Source organism: Pteropus medius, unplaced genomic scaffold, assembly GCF_902729225.1.
Source record: "Pteropus medius unplaced genomic scaffold, Ma_sr-lr_union100, whole genome shotgun sequence".
Classification (NCBI taxonomy): Eukaryota; Metazoa; Chordata; class Mammalia; order Chiroptera; family Pteropodidae; genus Pteropus; species Pteropus medius.
In genome coordinates, this window is record NW_024340699.1 from 13,168,592 (window position 1) to 13,189,583 (window position 20,992).

At 45.4% G+C, this 20,992-nt stretch overlaps 2 protein-coding genes and 2 non-coding genes across 13 annotated transcripts in view; 2 read left to right on the top strand and 2 right to left on the bottom strand.

Moving 5' to 3' along the window:
* LOC120616418 (radial spoke head 10 homolog B-like) overlaps window positions 1-1,959 on the bottom strand; it is a 32,053-nt gene extending 30,094 nt beyond the window's left edge. For 3 of the 7 annotated variants that reach the window (XM_039879802.1, XM_039879830.1, XM_039879825.1), the window contains exon 1: window positions 897-1,959. The gene's annotated coding sequence lies outside the window, so the exon portion shown is untranslated. Of the gene's footprint in view, window positions 1-99; window positions 461-506; window positions 528-896 lie in introns of those variants that run through there. The other 4 variants (XM_039879814.1, XM_039879819.1, XM_039879815.1 and 1 more) reach the window with 4 other exon arrangements.
* Window positions 1,960-2,098: 139 nt separating this feature from the next.
* PMS2 (PMS1 homolog 2, mismatch repair system component) lies at window positions 2,099-20,975 on the bottom strand. 4 transcript variants are annotated; one of them, XM_039879773.1, is made up of 15 exons: window positions 20,768-20,975; window positions 19,201-19,335; window positions 18,435-18,521; window positions 18,166-18,268; window positions 17,077-17,260; window positions 16,134-16,301; window positions 15,583-15,680; window positions 14,493-14,592; window positions 13,403-13,487; window positions 12,154-12,309; window positions 9,451-10,318; window positions 7,880-8,047; window positions 6,087-6,187; window positions 5,712-5,881; window positions 2,099-2,847 (listed from the first exon to the last, which is right to left on the bottom strand). In XM_039879773.1, the coding sequence occupies exons 1-15, from the start codon at window positions 20,934-20,936 to the stop codon at window positions 2,704-2,706; spliced, it is 2,736 nt and encodes a 911-aa protein (XP_039735707.1). In that variant the 5' UTR covers window positions 20,937-20,975; the 3' UTR covers window positions 2,099-2,703. The 4 variants fall into 4 exon arrangements, with proteins under 4 accessions (XP_039735707.1, XP_039735717.1, XP_039735727.1 ...); XM_039879783.1 differs by having other exon boundaries at window positions 19,201-19,340; window positions 20,768-20,925; XM_039879793.1 differs by lacking the exon at window positions 20,768-20,975 and adding an exon at window positions 20,400-20,750.
* On the top strand, window positions 7,576-7,694 carry LOC120617207 (5S ribosomal RNA). Its single transcript, XR_005656799.1, has one exon. It is a non-coding gene; the product is annotated as a 5S ribosomal RNA (ribosomal RNA).
* LOC120616680 (5S ribosomal RNA) lies at window positions 17,882-18,000 on the top strand. Its single transcript, XR_005656654.1, has one exon. It is a non-coding gene; the product is annotated as a 5S ribosomal RNA (ribosomal RNA).
* Window positions 20,976-20,992: the final 17 nt, after the last annotated feature.

Sequence of the window (20,992 nt, forward strand, 5' to 3'; positions counted from 1 at the left end):
GTGCTCAGAGCTGGACTCAGGCTCCACCCTTTAACAGCGGTGTGCTCTGGAGCAAGTTACTTGATGTCCTGCTTCAGATATCAGAAAGGAATAATAGACCTAGTTTCCTTATAAGAGTTAAATAAATTGAGGCACAAAACATTTCTAAAGCATGGAAAAGCACACACAATCACAGAGTGATTACTTTATGTCGCTTTCCTATTTTTGAACTTGAAATCCTTGGCGCCTACTCCCTATGCCCGCACTGCCGCTGGCTGAGTGCCTCCAGTCCCAGACAGGAAACTGCGTGCTTGCTAATCATTCGCCCAAAGTCAGAGCTGAGGGGCGGGGCTCCGAAGCCACGGTTTCCAAGGCCCTCTAAATCTGGCCTCACGGAAAGCCTCCCAAAGCACAGGACGCACAGATGAGTCCTGGAGGGCAGGGCGAGGTCCCTCTTCACTTGTCCCAAGGGTGCAGAGGGCTCCCCATGCCCCGCTCCGGGTGGACGGCATCCTCGGACGGCCCACCTGCCCGCTGCTCATCGCCTCCTCCGGCTTGGCTCTTACACTCATAGTCCTGCTTCTCTCTTCCTTCAAAACCCCGATACTCTTTCCAGCCCACCCCCCACCCCCGCCCCTCGCCCGTCACTGTCGGGCTGCGAAGCGAGCTGCTCTCACCTCTCAACTCGGGCGGGCTTTCTGGTCCCTGATCAGAGACCTCTGAACTACGAGTGAGGCAAGTTTCGTTTCTCAGGGCATGTTTCCTATTAACTTCTTTCCTCTGTCCTCCCTGGCTTGACACCGTATTCTCTTGACTGTTTATTCTCTCCTGAGGCAGCGCAGAAGGAGCCGCATTCTGAGCCTGGGGGTCCCCGCACTTTCTGCCCCTCCCCAAAGCCCTCCTCCACCACCATGCACCTGCCCAGGAACTGGGAGTCCGGTCAGCTAAGCGGAGGAAGAGCCGGCACTGGCTGTCACTTTGGCCGTGGCGGACAAAGGACCACCGGCCGGGGACGCTGGGACCCCGCTCCGGGTGCCCACCAAGCTCCAGACGCTCAGCTGGCTCCGCCAGGCCCAGCGGTGGCGATGCGGGACCTGCGCGTCCTGACTGGGTCGGTCTCCAGGCAACCGCGAGCCCCGCCCCATCCTTAAAGGGGCCACCACGCCTCCAAGAAGCTGCCGAGCATCAGTGCTCTGTGCCCTTCTGATCCAGGCCAGATGGAAATCTGGAGCTGGACGCACCTGACCTGGGTTTTTCTGGCTCTGCTCATTGCCACGTGGCCTCTCTCAGCCTTTATGTTCCCCGTAACACGGGAATAATTAACTCAGTCAGGCATTAGTCTTCCATTGCCGCTGTAAACAAACTACCCCGAACTTACTTGGTGGCTTAAAGCGATTCAAGTTCACCACCTCACGGTTCTGTAAGTTAGGCGTCCAACAGGGCTGGTCCTCCTGCCAGCTCCAGGGGAGAATCTATTCCCTTGCCTTTTCCAGCTTCTAGAGGCTGCCTTCTTCCCTAAGTCAGCCACACTGCATCTCTTCGGTCCAGCTGAGAAAGGTTCTCGACGTCATGGGATAGGTTGCCTCCCCGCCTCGCCCCACCCCAGCAATCCAGGACACTCTCCCCATTTCACGGCCCATCCTTAATCACACTTACAAGCCCCTCTTTGGCCGTTTAGGTCACATATTCAAGGGTTCTGGGATTAGGCCACTGCCATCTTTGGAGGGCCTGCCTACCAGAAACCCATTTGCAGAGTTCTTGCAAATATTAAATGAGACCCTGCAGACTGGCACAACAGCCTAGTGCTTAACATGATACTTGGTAATTACTACCTGGCTGTCTCCTTATACCCAAGGAATTCTAAGTTTGTAACTGGAAGCTCTCTCTCCAGGAGGCCCACTGTGGGGGCAGGGGTGTAGCGTGCACCTGCCACGTACCCTGACCCCTGCTGGGACTCAGGGGGCTCCGCAGAGGGCATTTTTACTTGCATTTTTTGCAGAGTCCATGAAAACTCATTTGACATATCACAAGGGGATCCTTCTATCTCCAGTACCACTCAGCCGGTAACTAGAATCTCTCACAGGTCACACCCCAAGGAGACCACATCACAGCATCAAAGTTACAGGCAACAGAGAACCTTTTATTTCCTCTCACCTACAACAGGGCTGTGACGCCCCAGCAGCAGCAGCAGGAAATATTTAAAAACCATGACTCCAGCCCCACCAGGTCATTTTTCCCAGCCAGGCAGAGAGTCCCAGTTGAGTTTTCTGGATTCTTCCTGGTTTTGTTTTGTTTTAATTTAATGTGTCTCATGATAAAAACCACTAACCTCAAAAGACCATAATTTTAAATTTGTGAAATTAAGCCACTGCAAATTTAATCATCAAGTGCTTAAAACAGCAGCCTAAAATATGCTGGGCCAAAGCAAAGGCCTGAGTAACTTCCAAAGTGCTCTTCCTAGTTCTGTAAAACATGCTCTTGCCTGAATGCACATAGACACACACAGACACACACACACGCACGCACACACACTCAAATGCGGAACAGAAAACAAGGCAAGCCATGCTCCACACGGTTCTAAAAGGTTCGCGAGGCCATTTCTAAACGGCTCTGGTACTTTTTTTAAAGTAGTCAGTTAACTTTGAAACAAAAATAAAAGACTAAAACCCTGCCTTTCAAAGCAGAAAAATCTGCAATAAGATTTATAGTTCAATGAAAAACATGTCAGTTTTGGGAAATGACATCCAGATTGGCAATGTGTCTCATGGTCGGCCTTCCGTGGGGACAGTTCCAGGGATGGTCCATCTCACCCATGTGGGTGATGAGTTTCTTCATCTCACCTGTGTTAAGAGCAGTTCCGATCATCACCTGAATATGAGAACAACGGTATAAAGTGTGACTCCGTTCTGATTAGAATAGCAACTCTTCAGACATCTGTTTCTCGAAAACAAAGCTGGACAAGATTGCAACTGAGAAACACTCCCTGGAAAACCTTCCCGCAGAGAGCCCCGCCTCCTAATAGCTCAGCCCCCCACCTTCCCGTGAGGTCCCGCCCCTCCGAGCTCCTTCGCAGCAGCGCACCTTTACCAGAGACGCTGACCACACCTGTTCAGAATCCCACCGGCCTCGGCGCCTCCAGCTCTCCCTCCATCCCAGCTGCCCTGCCTCTCACCTGGGCTACCGACACAGCCTCCTAACGGCCTCCCTGCTCCCCACTCCCGTCCTCTTCCACGGGTCTGCATGCTACCGCCAGTCGTTCCTCCTAAAGGCCTGTCAGGTCACGTGGCTCCTCTCCCCGGCCCTCCCCTCTCACCTGAATAAATGCCCAAGTGCATCACCTGATTCGGCCCTCACTGGCACCCCTTTCCTCTTGCACAAGTACATAAAGCGAGCACCTCCTCAGGACCTTGGTCCTGGCTGTGCCCTCTCCCGGGGAGACTCTGCCAATATTTGCATGTCTCACTTCCTCTTCGTTCAGGCTTCTGCTCAAATGTCCCTGCGGCCTCTCAAGCTCTCCTTGTCTGTTCTTCTAGCGCTGTCCCTGCTTTTTCTCCATAGCACATGTCACTATCAGACCTATACACAGAGATGAGCAGATGCCACAGCGAGCAGAGAAACTGAGACCCTCAAGACCAGGGAGGTGGTGAGAGGAGACAAGCCTGAACCTGCCACCTTTCTTCCATGTGCCAGGCACAGTCCTAGAGGCGAGATATATAGGGCAGCAGGATGCAGGGTAGGGCTCTGCCACATTGGAGGAAGACAGACAACAGACAAATTAACAGAAAAACAAGACAAGTATGGCCAAGGGGGCTGAGCCCGGAGGGGCTGCTTCTTCCGAGGACAGGAGAAAGCCCGGTCCGTGAAGGTCTGTGGGGTGAGGAATCCAGCAGACAGACAAGCACAAGGGGCCTGAGGTGGGAAGGAGACCAGAGTGGCTGGTCAGCAGACAGGCACAGCAGACGGGCTGAAGGGCAGGAGGGCTGAAGGGCAGGTGGGTCGGACAGGCCAGAGCACAGGGCCCGGGGAAGCCCACACCAGTCAGCAGGTGTACCCACTGGAGGTCGGAGGAGAGCTGCAGCAGGATGGACCCGCCAGGGTGGGGTGTGAAGGAGCAGCCTGTGGCTCCGAAGATCGGAGTCACATTAAGACATAATTTTAATTGCCTGGCTATTGGCACAGGCCAGTCCCAGCTCGAACTCTCACTCGTAAGCTCCAGGATTAGAAGATCAATATTAGGTCTTTTTCAAAGAAGCCTGTGGGTGACAGTCAGATGTGGGGCCCTAGTCTCTGCTCGAACTAAACTCTGCCCTTGGGTAACTTCGTCCAATCCCGTGGCTATAACATGCACCTAAAATTTTGCTCCCAGCACGGACACTTCCCCTGATGGTTTCAGACACGTCCGCTTATTGTCTAACCGAATCCCAACTAGAACTTGGCTGAAGCACGAGTCTTCTCCTATACCGCTTCAGGGATTCGGCACGATGGTTAGACACTTATGTGGTTACGAAGTGACCCCTGATCACTGCAGCACCCACCCGGCACCACACAGCCGTCACAATATTAGTGACTATGTTCCCTATTCTGCACTCCCCATTAAAACAGGACTCTTAATCCCACCCACCCCCCCAATGTAAAAGAGCTGCTGCTTTTCCCACCCCCCATTCCCGTCATGGCACCCCCCGCTGGCTGTTCTCCACCATGCTGACCCTCAGCGGCCCCGCCATGCAGCACAAATCCCCAGGTTCTGACCAGGGCTGGCGAGATGCTACGGGGGTCCCTGAGCCCTGTGCGGGGCTCATCCTGGTCCCCCCAACCCCAGTCATGCGCCTCAGCCTCTGGCTTTGCTCAAACACCCCGAGCCCTCACACTTGCTATTTCTTCTATTTGGAAAGTTCTGACCCAAGGGGCTTCATCTCACCTGCCAAGTGTCAGCTCAGATGTCACCTCCTCAGACAGCCTTTCCCTGACCCCTGATCTCAACTGCTCACCTCATTTTCCTCGGGTCACTCCCTATCCCGATACTATTTCAATTACTTTACTGATCTTACCGGTATCTGAACTTGTCATTGTTTTATATCTACTTCTCCTCACTAAACTATAAGCTCCACGAGGGTGAGGACCTCATCTGCCTTGTGCCTCTGTGTCCCCAGGACCTGGAACAGGGCGAGCCATAAAGCAGGGGCTCAGGGAATATCTACTGAATAAAGAGAGGATTGTCACCCTGGCCTCTCCTGTGGGCCAGGCGATAACACAGTCACTTACTTTACTTGGACAGACACCAGGCTAACCACCGACCACTGCTCCCACTCTCCAGTACTGGCCTGAGCTTCGTGCTGCCCCCTGTGAAAAGCCCGCTGACTGAACGGCCCTCAGTGACCTTGTGCAGTGTCGTGTAGGCCAGGCGGCTGCACGTCTCTAGCCACTGATGTCGTTATTACCCATCGGGGACACAGGAAAGCGTGCGTGGCTGGCTAACTGCTCTGGGCTCAGTGCAAGCTCTGAGAGAGAACACGCTTGACAGAAAGCAGAGAAAGAGCAATAGTTACGAGTTAGGGGTCAAAGGCACTGCAGATGTGCAGATGTGTTCTATCCACGGAGAGATGAGGCTCTGCACATACGATGACCCAAGTGCACGGCCACACTTAGCAATGCAGGAGAGGAACCGAGGGCCCCTTGGGGACCACACGTTTGCGTGGACCCCCAGGCCTGGCGGAGGAGCTTCCTCTACTTACCGACTTCCGACAGGCTCTGGAGGCAAACATCTGCCTGACGCGGGAAGGCCGGCACATAACCCCGGGGCTGTCGCTGAGCATAAAGATCAGCTCATCTATGTCCTGCGGTCCAAAGGTCCAGTTTTTACTAGTTGGCAAGGAAACCAATTTAGCCCTTTCAGTGACTGGAGCTAAAAGAATAAAATTGGGAGAAAAATCCATTATTTGAAAACCGCTGCGTGCTGCTCGTAATGAACGTTTAAAAGACAGGGCAGACCCAAAATGCTTTTGGGGGAACCATTTTCATGTCTTATAAAATGCTCTGATCTACGTGACTGCAAAGATGGTCCCCAGCTCTAAAAGGACACAGTTCTATAGTTGTAAGTAATAACTTACCGCTTTCGTCGATAATAAAATCAAAACCATTCTTTCTGAATATCTCCAGATTTTCTATCAGAATAGCTTCATTGACAGCAGTTAAGTTGAGAATCTGAGGTCTGAAAAACAGAGATTCAAACCATATCTTGAAACCAAGCATTTAGCTATCAGGCAGAAAAATAAAGACAATACTGATTCCTTGAATTCATTTCAAAAAGTACCATGAATAACAAGATTTCATTGAGCTGTGTGCCTTTCCTGTCACAGAAGTCTCTGAGAATTTCCTTTTAATTTTTTTTTTTAAAGTTCATTCCAGAAGTAACTACAATCGATAGTAGTTTGTTGTTCCTCCGTCTGCCCACCCACCCCGGCTCCCAGTCCTGTTTTGAACCCTCCTCTCCTTAAAGATAACAATAGAACATAAAAATGCTATTTTTCCTCCTCACAATAAAGACAATTTGAAAAGCTGGGTTAGGTCACTGCATCGGAAAACAGAATAAACCACATTTGTTTTGCCATCCCGCTCCTTCCTCTGCCTGCATTATTTATCCATCCATCCGGCAGCCCAGCCATCTCCCCTCCCGGATATACCAGTGCTGAGTAAGACAGACGCTGCTCAAGGGACGCGACGGGCCGGTGAGCCCGCAGAGACCCGCCCTCTGTCCTCACGGCCTAGTCTCGTGGAGGGGGAAGGCGCCGATCACGCAGCCAAATGCACTGTAACTGCAAACTGCACCGAGAATTGCGCCGTGAGCGCAAAGAGCAAGAGAAACTCAACCTGGAGACAGAGGGCCTCGGGGAGCGTCCCTCTGAGGCAATGTCATAAAGCAGCTTATGAAAAGCCTTTACTATCGCCATTTATTCCTCCCGAAAATAAACACAATGGACACATTCCAGAGGAAATAGAGAACTCGGGAACCTAGATGTATTCGCCTAGCTGAGGGACTGCTTCGTGCCAGGATCTGCTTCTGCTGGGATCTGAGTTTATTTCTCTATGTACTTTAATTTCCCAAATGAACATCCAAGACCTCTTCTTATAACTTTCCTTAAGACTTCTGGTTTACAGGACATACCATCACCCCACCTGTGACATCAAAATCTGCAGTGACTACCAAGTCACCGGAACCGACCTACTATAGCTGAGGACTGACGGGCAGCGCTGTCTCTCTGAACACACACAGTCTACGGAGAGACGTACTGCGTACTACAAACTGCCCGTCAGCAAAAGGATTTTCTGGCCGACCCGCGATCGACATTTTAAATAGCTGAAAAGGTTTGATGTTTAAGTTGAACCTCTCTGTGCGTGCGCCTCAGTTCTGTCACCCGTGAAATGTGGTAACAGTAACGACCTCTTAGGCTGGAGAGAGTTAAAAGAACTAACACACGTATACTGCTTTGACAGTGCCTGGCACGCGATAAGCACTCAGGAAATGGCAGGTACAATTATCATGTAGAAAGGGTAAAAATTTGCCGTAGGGGATGCTTATGACAAAAAAAAAAAACATTTATCTATGGCCATGCCACCCTGAACACGCCCGATCCCATCTGATCTCAGAAGCTAAGCAGGGTCGGGCCTGGTTAGTACTTGGGTGGGAGACCACCTTGGAAGACCAGGTGCTGTGGGCATAAAAAATAAAAAAATAAGGGATTGTAAGCAGACAAGGTCCTTGCAATCTGTGAGGTCAACCAAGGGTTGCCTTGCCTAAAAAAAAAAATTATGTCAATATATGTAGACACACACGTAAGCCATTAGACCTCAAATTTGGGGGTTGAAATGACCCTGAAAATTCTAAACACCGAAATGAACTTACGCTATAAGCCTCTGACCCTGGAGAACAGTGTGCTGCTGTAACATCTCGAAGTTGTATTTCTCGTCCGTCGCGTGTTGGTCCACTATGAAGATATCCGCGTCCAGTTTGGTGATTATAAATCCCAGGTTAAACTGACCGATGATTTCCATTTCTGCAAACATTGTTTTACTGCGTGTAGAAGATGTTAATTATAAGACATTTTAAAAGATGATTCTTCTGATGAAAAAAAATTCAAGAACCATAACAGGTGATGAATAAACGGTTGTTGATTAAAATCTCTATTTTAAAATTATAATTAATTTCTCTCACTGAGGGGGCTAAAAGAATTCAAGATAAAAGACAACCAGCTTTAATTTGGGTACCGTACATGTCTTTCCCTGTCAAGCACATACTTTCTATGAGTGTGAGTGAGCGTGTGCAAGTCTAAAGGAAACTGGATCTCTTCACTGGATCTGAGTTCACAGTCCTCAGATCACACTCAAAGTTCACCTCCATTAATTATACACTTTTTAAAGGAACTATTTCCTGAAGACTTTTCTCAGTGTAAACTAGGCCCTAGGAATATCAAAGGAATTACATGGAAGAACACTCACTGTTGAAGAATTTATCATCTAGCTTAGGCAAAGCCTGTGTGGTCCAGGCTGAAAATGCTATAAAGGTTCAGAGTACTTAGTGGGTTGCATTGTGTACAGGACACGGCATATCTCAGTAAATGACCAAAGTTTTAAAAGATAAAAGTTAAATATTGCAAGAGGATTCAACATTTTAACAAGTCACGATGCCATACATGATTATGGTCAAAAAAGTGGCAGTGTTTTCTATCGGTATTATTAACATTTTTCTTTAAACTGACTCTTTGACTTAGCCTTATCCTACGCAATCTTGAAATCACAGCGTTGACTATGTGTTATAATTTTTCCTAATACACCTTGAAATAAAAAGTGGGAAATCCACCAAAACTGCCATGAATTCCTTGCTGGGAGAAGTCACTGTGGGCTGAAAGCCTTTAGGAAGAGACGTCAAGTCGGTGTCAAGAAGGCATCGATTAATTCAGATGATGGAAAATATACGCTAGGAGAAATCTAAGGAAAAAACTGAAATGCTTCAAGCAGCAGAACTGCCCAGTAAAATAGTTATTTACAGGAAACGTGAGAGGCAATGAAATCGAGTTGAGTGGAGAAAACCTCGCCAAGGACGCACTGGTGAGGCTGGTGACCAATCTGTGGAATCAAAGGTGACTCCAAATTTAGAATCTTCCAGAGGGAGCAAGAAGGGAGCAAAAGAGGGGGTAGGGGAGGAAGAGAGAGAGGTGCTGGCAAGTTTGACGTTTTGGGATACGTCAAGTCTGCAGTGCAGGGAAGACCCCAAGTAGGACCACCCTGACAGGAAGAGGGGCCAGAGGACCAGACCCTGGTGCCAAGGCAGAGCCACACCCAGCCCCGGGCAACGGGATGACATCGCAGCGAGCAAATGCCACCGGAGGAGCGGAAGCAGAGTCTGGAAGGATCGGCCTTTGGCTCGCACGGCAGCTCACTGAAATGAGCAAAAATGCGCTTTGGAGAAAACTTTACCTTATCTCTTTTCTCAGTTCATCTTCTGCCGCTTGATTTTCTCCAGGGCAAATCTTTGCCCTGAACTTCCTGTAATTCTGTTCACTCTCTCTTTGCTGTTCTTGGTGATGTAATTGCTTTATCCGTTTCACCAAAGAACTCATAGAAAAGTCAAGGGGCACCATTTTCTTATTAATTTTCACAGCCACATCAACCTGAGACACTGACACGTCCTGAGTAGTAACTGACTCCCGAGCGATGTCGGAATTTAAAGGAATTTCTTCTTTTTTAAAACGCTTCGTGTTTGACGGGGAGACATCAGCTGGCTGAGGCAAAGCTCTAAATTTATAGCCATTATCTTCTTGGCCAACATGGCATTTCACGTCTGAAAAACGATGCTCGGGTTCAGGTAACTTCTCACAAGACTCTGCATTTTCTTGTGAAAACCTGTCATCGGGGGAGCTGGCTGCACGGTCCCCGCTGGAGCGACTGCCCGTTTCTGGGGTGCTGAATCCCTCCTCGGAGCCGACTGGGGTGCTGCTGTGGCCCGAATCCTTCCCCGCGTCCACTTCGCCCCCATCCGACCTCATCGCCTCCACCCGAGGCCCCGAGGAGCCGGCGCCGGAGACGGGCATCGGGGGGGACGGGGAGCCCGAAGGGCGGGGGGCCGGGGCGCTGCTCTTCTGTCCCCGAGGAAGGCGGCTCAGGTCAGCAGGCCTCAGGCCCCGAGGCTGCTTGTCTGCCGAGTGACGGAGAGAAAAGGCCTCCCGCAGCCTCGAAACGGCCACCGCCCTTCTCTCTTCTCCGCGAGTCCCGAACGGAGCGGGGGTGCCCTGCGCCTCGGCCGGAGGCTCCTCCACGTCCACCGAGCGCGGTTTTATGGCGTTACCTGAGCAGGTGCGAACAGAAGAGGGGGTCAGGGGCCGCGCGGGAACCGAGTGAGAGGGGACAGGCCCCTCGCGAAAGCGGAGCTGTCCTGGTCAATCGGAAGGCGACACGAACTGAAACGGGCGCCACATCCTTGCCGGAATGCAGAATTAAAAAGCAGCTCGCGCGAGGACTGAGCAAACGCTGCTGGTGGCCGTGAGCCCCGTGCAGCCCCTTTCAAAGGCCACAGCAGGTGTCCGCTGAAGCGAAAGCACGCGCGCCCGTGGCCCGGCATCGCTTCTCCTGTCGCCAACGCCACGGACCGGGGTGTTCGCGACACCCACAACCGGACACAACCCCAGTGTCCGCAGACAAATCGCGGCGTTAAATACGACGGAACTCCTACAGCAACGACGGTGAATTGCTGCACGTGACTCGGGGGGACTCTCACAGACAAAACATAAAAATAAAGAAGTAGACTGGACGGCTTCAAATTAAAAACAGACAAAACTAATCTAGGTGCCAGAAGTCAGGAAAATGGTGCCCACAGGGGTTACTGGATGCAAGGCGGACAAAGGGGTCCTGTGGGTGCCATTTCCTGGCTTCAGGACTGATACACTTATAAGCCACATGCTTCGGATGAGTCAGTGTGTGCGTGACCTGCTACACTTCAATGCAATGGCTGAATGAAGGGCGCCTATTCAACTGCGCTTCAAGGTGCACAGCTATGCTGAGCAGTTTCTCCTTCTGGGGCAGGGCCTATGAGTGAGCTCAGAGATGCCACCGCTGGCCTCTTCCACAAGGACATGTGAGCTACCAGCCATCCTTCCCCGCCCCACACATGCATGGCGTCCCACGCACAGAAGCGCCAGGAAAGATGTGGGCCCTACCGCCTGGAAGTCAACAGGCCTGCCACGTGAATGTCAATGTCCCCAAGCTCCTCTCTCGCCACCTAGCAGTCCCATCCCCCACGTCCTGGGCCCACCGTGGCACTCTATGCTGAGCCCTGGGGTGTCGGGAAATGCTAGGACAGAGCCACTCTGTACCCCGTGCCTCCCTTCTCCTCCTGGCTTACAGCTCCTGGTCCCCTCGGTTTACAAGGCCTCAGCCCATAGCAGTTTCCTCTCGCAGGGGTAACGCTCGTCTGTCACCTCAGCCTTCCTCAGCAGCGCTCTGCTCTTCTCTCCTCTGAGGACACTATGACGGGCACCCGCCACCCCCATCTCTACCCACAAGACACGGAGATTGGGGGCGGGTTGGCTTAAAAACAGCATCCACCGCAAGGAGTGGACCGGGCCGTCGGAGGGGGTGATGGCCAACTCTTCCCTCTGCCAACGGAGGCAGCTTGGGGCCCCTCTCCCCGATGGCCCGAAGGCACTTGGTTTGGATGAATAACTACTTCGATAAATGGCTGATAAATTATGACCAGGGAAATAAGGACTGTGCATGCTATTATTACAGATGGCAGATCAGCTTTGCGGCAACTCTCATTGCAACATGACACTCAGTGAAGAATGCACAGGGGTGACACGAGGAACATGCAGAGTAACAGCCTCCAGAAATTCCCTCCTCTATGAAAGGAATGGGAAAACTGGCCAAAGTCGTCAAAACCCATGTTTTCAGAACTCCAGAAATTAACAGAAGGCTTGCAGCAATCAGCTGAGGCTCGGTACTAGACCCACGTGTACTAAACGCCGTTGTTTGCGTCTCTTTTTAAACAGATTACCTGAAATCTGCGGCAGCAGACTTTCTAGCGTGAGACATCCTTTCTTTTTTTATTGCGCATGAAAACAGACAGACAGACAGAGGATCGCAACGGTTGCTGCAGAAGCTCGCTCTGAGCTTGCTTTTTCTCACCTTCGCCATCCAGCAGAGGCTGCTGACTGACGTCCAGTTTGTTGACAACGCTATCGAACATTCCTATCAGAGACGTCTTTAAAATCGCCAACAAAAGTTTCTCCTCTTGTAGTAAAATTTGCCTTTTATCCGGAGTAACATTGATATCAACACATTCTAAGGCAAAAAAGAAAGGAAACTTACTGTGTTTAAATTCACCTTCGACAATAGAAATTTCCCTGTTTTATTCACTTGTACTTACTAAAAGTACTATTGAAAAAATTACAGTGTCCAGACTCTTATTCATAAACTGTAAAATGCACTCTTTCAAATAAACATGGAAAAGATGAACAATCTTTTAGATAAACAAAGTATGCGAGGATTTGAATGGGTAAACTTCAAAAAAAAAGAGCAAATAAACACATAAAAATGTATAACACAACTGCAAACAAAACGTCATTTTACCATCTACTGAATTTGGTTAAAAAGTATAATTTTAACCAAATAATTTTCCATTGTTGATAGATGTGTAAATTGGTACAACACCATCACATTCACTGACATGGTGATTCTAATTCTAGGAATTTATTTTAAGAAAATAATCACAGATATAGATAATGATTCCATTATAAGGACGGTATTTAAATTTCTAAGAACGAAAAACAAATAGCTAAAAATAAAAAAGTTTAAAACCAAAATATATCCATCTGGACTATGATCAATGCAGTTGGACTATGATCAATGCAGCTGTTAAAATCATGTTTCTGAATAATTTTTAATGACATGGAAAAGAAAATATTCATTTCTAAGGATAAAGAGTACTATACAAAATTATTAAAAATTATTTTCTCATCCCAAAGGCTATGGGTAGATATCAATCATTATATGTTTTTTAAAGTGTGCACATATGTATTTCTAAGTAGATAAAATATTGGATAAGAATAAATCAGAATTTCAACAATTAGAAGAAAAATGTGAAATTCATTATTTTCAAAATCAGGAAGAACATTTAGGATACTTTTTCCCTGAAATGCCATGAAAAAGTCACATTTTTCAAATAACGCAATTAACCAAGTTTCAAGTAGAAAGCAGGAAAATCTGTATTAAAAAAATAAAAGTCTCTAAAATAAAATTAAGTCTGTAAAAGAAAATACGTTTTTATTAATTGTTCCTATAAAAGTCTTTTTCCAATCATATCAGAGCTTTATAATTTTCTTTTATTCTTTTAGGAGTAAGTCACCAATTTTACTGAAATCTCGGTGCAACTTACCTGAATCAACAGAAATGTTAAGAACAACAAATGGGTATTGATGACGATTATACGTGTGATAGACCTCGTTCACAAGTCTGGAAACCTACATACAAAACAAAGATCAGAAAAGAATAAATGTTCCCTTCCCCCAGTGTCCTAACAACATGCTATTCTAACCAACCACTAAAAGGATACATTTTTAACAACATTGAGGTGTAACTGGTCTGTAATAAATTATACATATGTAAAGTGTACAACTTGCTAAGTCTACAATCAAGATCAATGAGATTACCATCAAGGGAATGAAAAGATGTATCACTCAAAAGTTTCCTTGTGTCTCTAAAAAGGGATATTTTTAACCAGAGAATCTGATTAATGACGCTTAATCATGGAATCTTTTTCTAATCTAAAGATGCTCCTGAAGAAATGCGAAACGATGCAGGTGCAGTTTAAATGCTCATAAAACACATTCGAATGTACACAGAAATACATTTATATGACTTTATAATGAGATTATGAAATGGCATTAAAGATAAACCATGAAAATCACACTAATTACAATACAGGCTAAAAATTTACAGGTTGAACCGTATCTGATAGAAGTAATTTTCACATGTCACTGGAAAACAAAATATTACTGAAGTACGATGTTGCTGAAGGTACAAAGTCAAAGCTGAACCACTAAAAATCCATGTAACCCTATCAAGATAATCAGTTTCAGTCTGAGATGGAAGTAATCTGAACCCTCATTTTCTCGAAAAATGAACAGAAGGAAGGGAAAATACAGAAGTCTATGCATGTGCATCTACACTGAAAAGTCTAGGCGATGATAAATGTTTTGAAATGTTTATTTTCTTCAAAGTGTTAACTTTTATGATAATAAATATGTTGGTTGTTAATGTATACTTATATGCACATGTATATAATTGAAACAACTGTGTAGTAGACTTCCTTAAATCCCTAAAATTAGATCACTTAAAGCCATGTTTCTAAATCAAAGTCCTAAGTTCCGTGTGAATTGCCTGTGTCAGAAAACGTTATTAAATAATAAATACAATAAAAAGTTAAAGGGAAAAAGAAAAAACTTATACAAAAAAATTTTAAATACCTTTGCTGGGTCACAAGGCCGCCGATTGATAAAGAAAAACTGTCTGTCTGTTGAACTCCTTCCAACGCCATGAGTACAGTGAGAAATGAAACCTGAGATACTATTCAGTGTTAACAAGGACAGGATGACAGAGTGAGAAGGGTTAGAAACGCCCATCGTATGGAACATTCTTAAAGTAAAAAGAAATAAAAACACCTGCTGACGTGCTGATAAGTACTAACATTTCGGTTAATGTGCATCTGTGTTCCTTTCTGATGACTCACGAAAAGAACACGGACCTTCTGGAAAGCTCTAAAGCTCCTGTAGAGCAAGTCCACCATGGGCAACACTGTGGATTCAAAACTACTTGCTTCAGCTCCCCTCCTGCCTTCCCTACTAAACCCTTAGCCTGCAGTAAAGAAGAGGGTCTCACCCCAAACTCACTCTAGAACCTCTGTGCTCTCCTCACCTGCAGTCCAGGAAATCCAGCTCCCTGTCATTGGGATCTTTGCCCGCATTCTCTGTCCTTTTAGAGTCTGTTCCGGGTTAGCAAACTTGTACCTCCTAAAGTATTGGTAAAATGCTAATTCCACCTGAGATCTGCCTCGGGGATATCTGCATTTCCACAAGAGCGATACCCTAATACAAAGAAATGAATCCCCATCTTTAATTTCGGGCATAAGCCAAAGGCAAGTGGAGGGTAAGCTATATGCACCATCGCAGGCCCAGTCCCGCTTATGGAAGATTTATTTTTCTTACACTAAAAGTAATGATGTAGACTGGGTAAGGAAACAGCCTCTGCTGCCTCTGTCAGATTCCAATAAAGTGAACCATTATGTATAAAATAATTTTTAAAAGTTATTCTAATTCTTCACTAAACAGAACCTTTACTACGAGTATTACTTTAGAAAAGTCCCTAAAACGCACCAGTTACCCAAAATATTCTTTGAATTAAGTAACTGACTCCTTTACATAAATCTTTTCTCAGCAATAATACTTCCTACAGGTTTATTATGGACATAAGAAACCAAAAGCCTGAAATCATAATCATTAAAAACAAAATAGTCAAGAAAAAAAAAGTTTGTGATTTTCCTGGCATCAATCTACTCACCAAAACAGATTATGGAGAGAATCAGAGCAGCTCAAGCCGAACTCTTCACAGACGCTGTCACTAGGGGGCAGCTGAACAAAAGGAATGAGGCTTTGCAACTAAAAAAAGCAAGATTCACAGTTAGTTCCCAGCACAGACAAATGGACCTAATTTCAGAAAGCAAGCTATATTGCGGTTGTCTGTGTGTTTCTTTCCTAGTCAGCTATCCACATTAACAGCACAAAGAATCTTGACAGCTGCTTTATGCAGTACTATAATCATTTTGACTTTTCAGTAGAAAAGTTGAAACACTTGAGCTTCTACTTATCCATAATTAATACAATGCCCACAATACTTTACGTTTTTTTTCAGAGAGTAAAAGTATCATTTTATTTTCTGAACGAAAAAATTAAAACGTTCGGCTTGCGACATTAATTTTTATAATAGGCACCTGATAAAAAAAAAGAATCGACTCCTGGGTTTTACTCTCCATCTGTTGGAAAGGACAACAGAAACTTGCCATAATCACTACTAGAGCAACAAAATGTTTTTAGCTAACTGGCCGCCACTACCTGTTTCTGCCCAAACACAGATCCGATGTTTTCCTTGATGCTGGAGCTTCCGCTCGTGCCAACCACGAGCTGTCGTTTCCCTTGTGCGACCTGGTTGGTGCAGCTGACACGGACGCCTACAGAAATGATGCAGTACGCGTGGAAGACCTGGACCATCCTGGCATACTCCTGTTCAAAACACACACGCGCAAGACTCCGTGCTGCTTAATCTTGCAGGAATTACATTATTCAGCTTAGAACATCCAATTCGAAGTTCACCTATCAGCTCACAAATAAGGTGAATTATTCCTGGCAGAATGACCCAGGACATGGTGTAAAAGGGAACTCGGAGGCTTAGGTTTTTATCACAATTCTCCCACTCCTATAAAAATCGAAAAGTCCATTCCCTTTGACTCTGTAATCCTCTTCTAGAAAAGTATCCTTGTAGAAAGACCGGCACAAACAATCAAAGATATGTTACAAAAATGTTCACTAAAACAATCTGTAATTGGGAAAAATTAGAAAAAACCTCAGCCACTGTCAATAAGAGGCTAATCAATTGTGGTATATCCATATAATGGCAGAATGATAAAGATATCTACAATATGCTATATAAAAAATCAAGTTATAGCACAGTATATATAATATATTAATTGTTAAGAAAGTAGAAACTTGTCTAAAGGTTATATATATATATAGGGATACATTTCAAGTCTAAAGGACATGTGGGAGGTAGGCAGACACAATAACGTTCTACTCTATACAATTCTATATTACTTAAGTGTTTCAGACTCTGTATGACTTGGTTTCATTATATTACCTTACACACTCACTGCACACGTACCTCACACACTCGCCACATGCATACGTCACGCTTTCACTGCACACATACCTCACACTCTCACTGCATGTGTACCTTACACTCTCAGTGCTCTTGGAAGCCAGGATTCTGAATTTATCGTACCTTTTTAATATTCCTTTGAAACTCCTTATGGCGCACAGGTAGAGTATAAAACAACTGCTGTACACTGACCGTCGTCCCTCTGGGTCGCGGGTAGGGGGTTTTCTGGACAATTTTCCCATTGTGATCAAACACCAGTCGAGTCCCAACCTTCGCAGATGAGTGGCAGGTTGAAATAGTGACATCGCTGCAAGAAAATGCCAGGCACGGCGCAGTCGGTTAGCCGCTCATGGGTGCTGGACATCACGAGCTCACCTTTTCATTTCCATGGTCTCAAAACTCTCAGAATAAGAGACAATGATCCCTCCAAGAGAATCGAGAGAGTTTAAAGAGATGAGGAGTCATCATAAACTCTAAGGTCTGGCCCCTAATAGACAGTAAGACAGAGAGCTCTAGAAATGCTCTGTTTACATAAAAGCTTTGTATATTTGTGTTTCCGGTTGAATTGCAAAATAAAAAATCTCAAAACTTATATTCATGAATAAAGATTTCTTTCTCAGTTTCATTACTAGTGTTCTAACAATATTTTTAAAAGATCCAAAAGATACTATAGTTCAAATGTGTAAATAGATATTTATAAAAATTTAGACTGTTATGTAAATAATTGCTTTAAATTTTTTCTTAAATACTGAAATAAATTAAAAGCAATAGCATCTATAATTTATTATCTACATTTTAAAACTGAGAAGTTATTGTTTTAATAAAGGTAACCATTTTTTTATAATACTATTTGGTTCATTTCATTCATTCATTGCTTACATTACAGAAGTATTACCACTTAGACTGGTAGTAAGATAAAAACAGAATGGTCTATGGCCATGCCACCCTGAACAAGCCCGATCCCATCTGACCTCGGAAGCTAAGCAGGGTCGGGCCTGGTTAGTACTTGGATGGGAGACCACCTAGGAAGACCAGGTGCTGTAGGCGTAAAAAGTAAAAAAATAAAATAAAAAAGAGATAAAACAGAATGCAGAAATGAAAAGCTGGGATTCAGATGTAAAAGTGTAAACAATAATGATTCTAATCATACTTTTTAGTTTCCAGAGAGATATTTATAAGGGGTCAAGTTAGCGGATAAAAACATTGCATCACCTCAGTGCACAAAGTGAGCTCAGAGCCTCCCCCCGGAAGCCAAAAGTTTCAACCTGCGTTAGGTCGGCAAACTCTTGAATCTTAGAAGTGTGATGTTTCAGAGCTGAAAGAGAGGTAGAAAGACCCAGGATGTCTCACGTGGTATAGCAATGAATATGTACAACGCCTTCCGAAGTAACGGATTTTAAAAAGCTGTTTCCGTGTATACTCAAAATTTTGAGATATTTTGCCCAAATATTTTAAAATAGGATCAGAAAAATTCAACTTACTTAAACCTTCAAAGTTTTCTTCTTCTACCCCACATCCGTTGTCTGAAACTTCAATGAGATCCACCCCGAAGTCTTTAAGCCTTAGATCTAAAAAGTTTAAAATGTTTATTTCTCAAAGAATAGATCCACGTAAAAGCCTTTATAGTGATAGTATTTATAACTTACGAAATGTAAATTTGAGTCATAACTACATTTATTTAAATGTATTGTTGTCATTTTATATATTTTATCTTTTAAAGTCCTTGCCTATGTACTAGCCCTAATTAGTTTTTTACTTTCTTTCTTTCGTTCTTTTTTCTTCCTCTCAAAAGGATAATTTTAATATAGTTATTAAAGAGAACAGGCCCTGGAATCAGACTTTCTGGGATCATATTTTACTAGCTTTATAACTTCAAAAAAAGGAACTTCCCTATGCCTTAATTTCTTCATTTGTAAAATAAAGGCAATTAATAACCATAGTAATAATTCCTATCTCATAAGGCTATCCTGCAGATTAAATAAGATATCCCCTCTACAGTTCTTAGCACAATGCCTGCCTAGCGCATAGTAAGAACACAGTAACTTAACTGCTATTATTATTACTACCTAGCTAAGTATTAGGCACATATTTTATTAATGAATTTAATAACTAACTTTAATAGTTAAATTTAAGTTAAAAAATAATTTCTTAGTACACCAACACTGATTGGCTTATCACAATAACAAATGTGTCTTGAATAAAAGAGCATAAACTGATTATTTTGTGGCTTAAGTCTCCCAAACTCACCAATGCTAGTGGCACCGGCGTCCACGCTGTTTTCTATCAACTCCTTCACGGCAGAGCTTAGACTCAATACCACCTGCCCAGAGCAAATCTGGTGGACTGACCTCCCATCGATAGGTTTGATGGACTTAGCAAGTTCTGTACTAAAGAAACCAGTTATAGGAAACAAAGCAAGTATGTACTTAAGCATTTTCATCCTGGTTTTAACTGTGGAAAATGATTCATCTCTGTTTATAGTTAGTGGGTCTAATGTGTTCATTTATGATACAAACTTATACACATTTAATTCTTAAATATCTGTCAAAAAATCTTCTGAATCGATCCTCAGAATGCAATAGATACTTTAAAATCTAATTATACTGGGATCTACGTGAAGGAGATACATGTACCCCTCAAGCTATGGGTCAATAATGTTTTGCAACAATGGGATCTTTTTGCTTCAAAAATGAAAGCAACATTTCTCACACAATTTGAAAAACCAAGAGTATGCTGGGAAATACATAGCACTTATGTCAAAATCAAGACCATCTCCCGACTTCAAACCCAGGCTACCAGCTGCTGCCTTAACAAAGGCCCTCAAAGTTCTGGCTGTACCTACTTTAAGAGTTTTCCAACTGCTTTGTCTCCACTTTCGCCCTATTCCAATCCATCCACCAGATGGATGCTACCACCAGAGTTACTTTAGACATCACAAATCTGGTCAAATAATTTTTCCGCTTAAAAACTTATTAGCGTTCCACTGTCTGCTATATGAAGTTTAAAAACCAGTCATAATTGGACTCAATCTGCTTTATTTTTTCATTCTCTCCAATCCTCCCCTTGACAATTCCTCTACATTCTAGTTGCGGCAAACAACTGTTTTCTGAATATCACAAGCTCTTTTAGACAACTGCGTCTTGTCTATTATTAGGTCTCTGTCTAGACCGCTCCCCTCTCCCTCATCTGCCTCACCCCAAGAATGCATTCCACATATTCATTAACTTAGCAATTTCTAGCAAATGGTTTAATTGATTACTTGGATGTAATGTAACACAGGATCCAAAGGTTACAGGTCTATGTCTGATATTTATTGAGGAGTGGGGACAAAACCTTACAACACAGTGAATTTGGGTTCAGGAATCCGACCTGAATGCGACAGAGCCAGCAGATGATTCGCTACCCCGAATTCAGTGAAGCTTACTAGCCAATAATCGCAAACTCACGGAGATGCTGCATTTTTTTCAAACTGCGGCTATGCAAATTAGAACGTGTCTTGAAGCTTCCCCCAAAATAACCTCGATTTTGTTTTCAAAAAGAGAAACCAGGTAAAAAGAAAACGATTTCAGTCTGCGGGGATGTCATGCCTGGCCTCAGTTTCACGGACGTGTGGCGGCGCCCGGGCAGCCTGCCAGGGAGCGGGCTGCATCTCCACGGACCTGACCTCAGCGTTCACGCAAGTGGCGGCGGAAGGAGCGCTGAGGAGCCCGCTCCGGGGCCTGCGGGCCGCGGCCTCGCCAAGCGCCGTGGTCGTTTTCCCCTCCTCTGCAGGGCTCTGGAGCGACCGCGAGAGGAGACTGCAAGCACCGCTCACCTCGGCCCCTCGGCTGGCTCCATGGATGCAGAGCGGGCCACCCGCCTCCGGACTCGCGACAGTTCCCGCCGCCGCTCCCACGGGTGCCCCGCCTCCTAGCCGCCCATTGGCTGCTTCTGAAACTGTACCCCGCCCCTTCCGGGCGAGGTAGAAAAAACGATTCCCGCATTTCCTTCCCGCTGATTGGTCGTGTGAAAGGTCGCAGCCGTGACGTCAGAGAGCCTG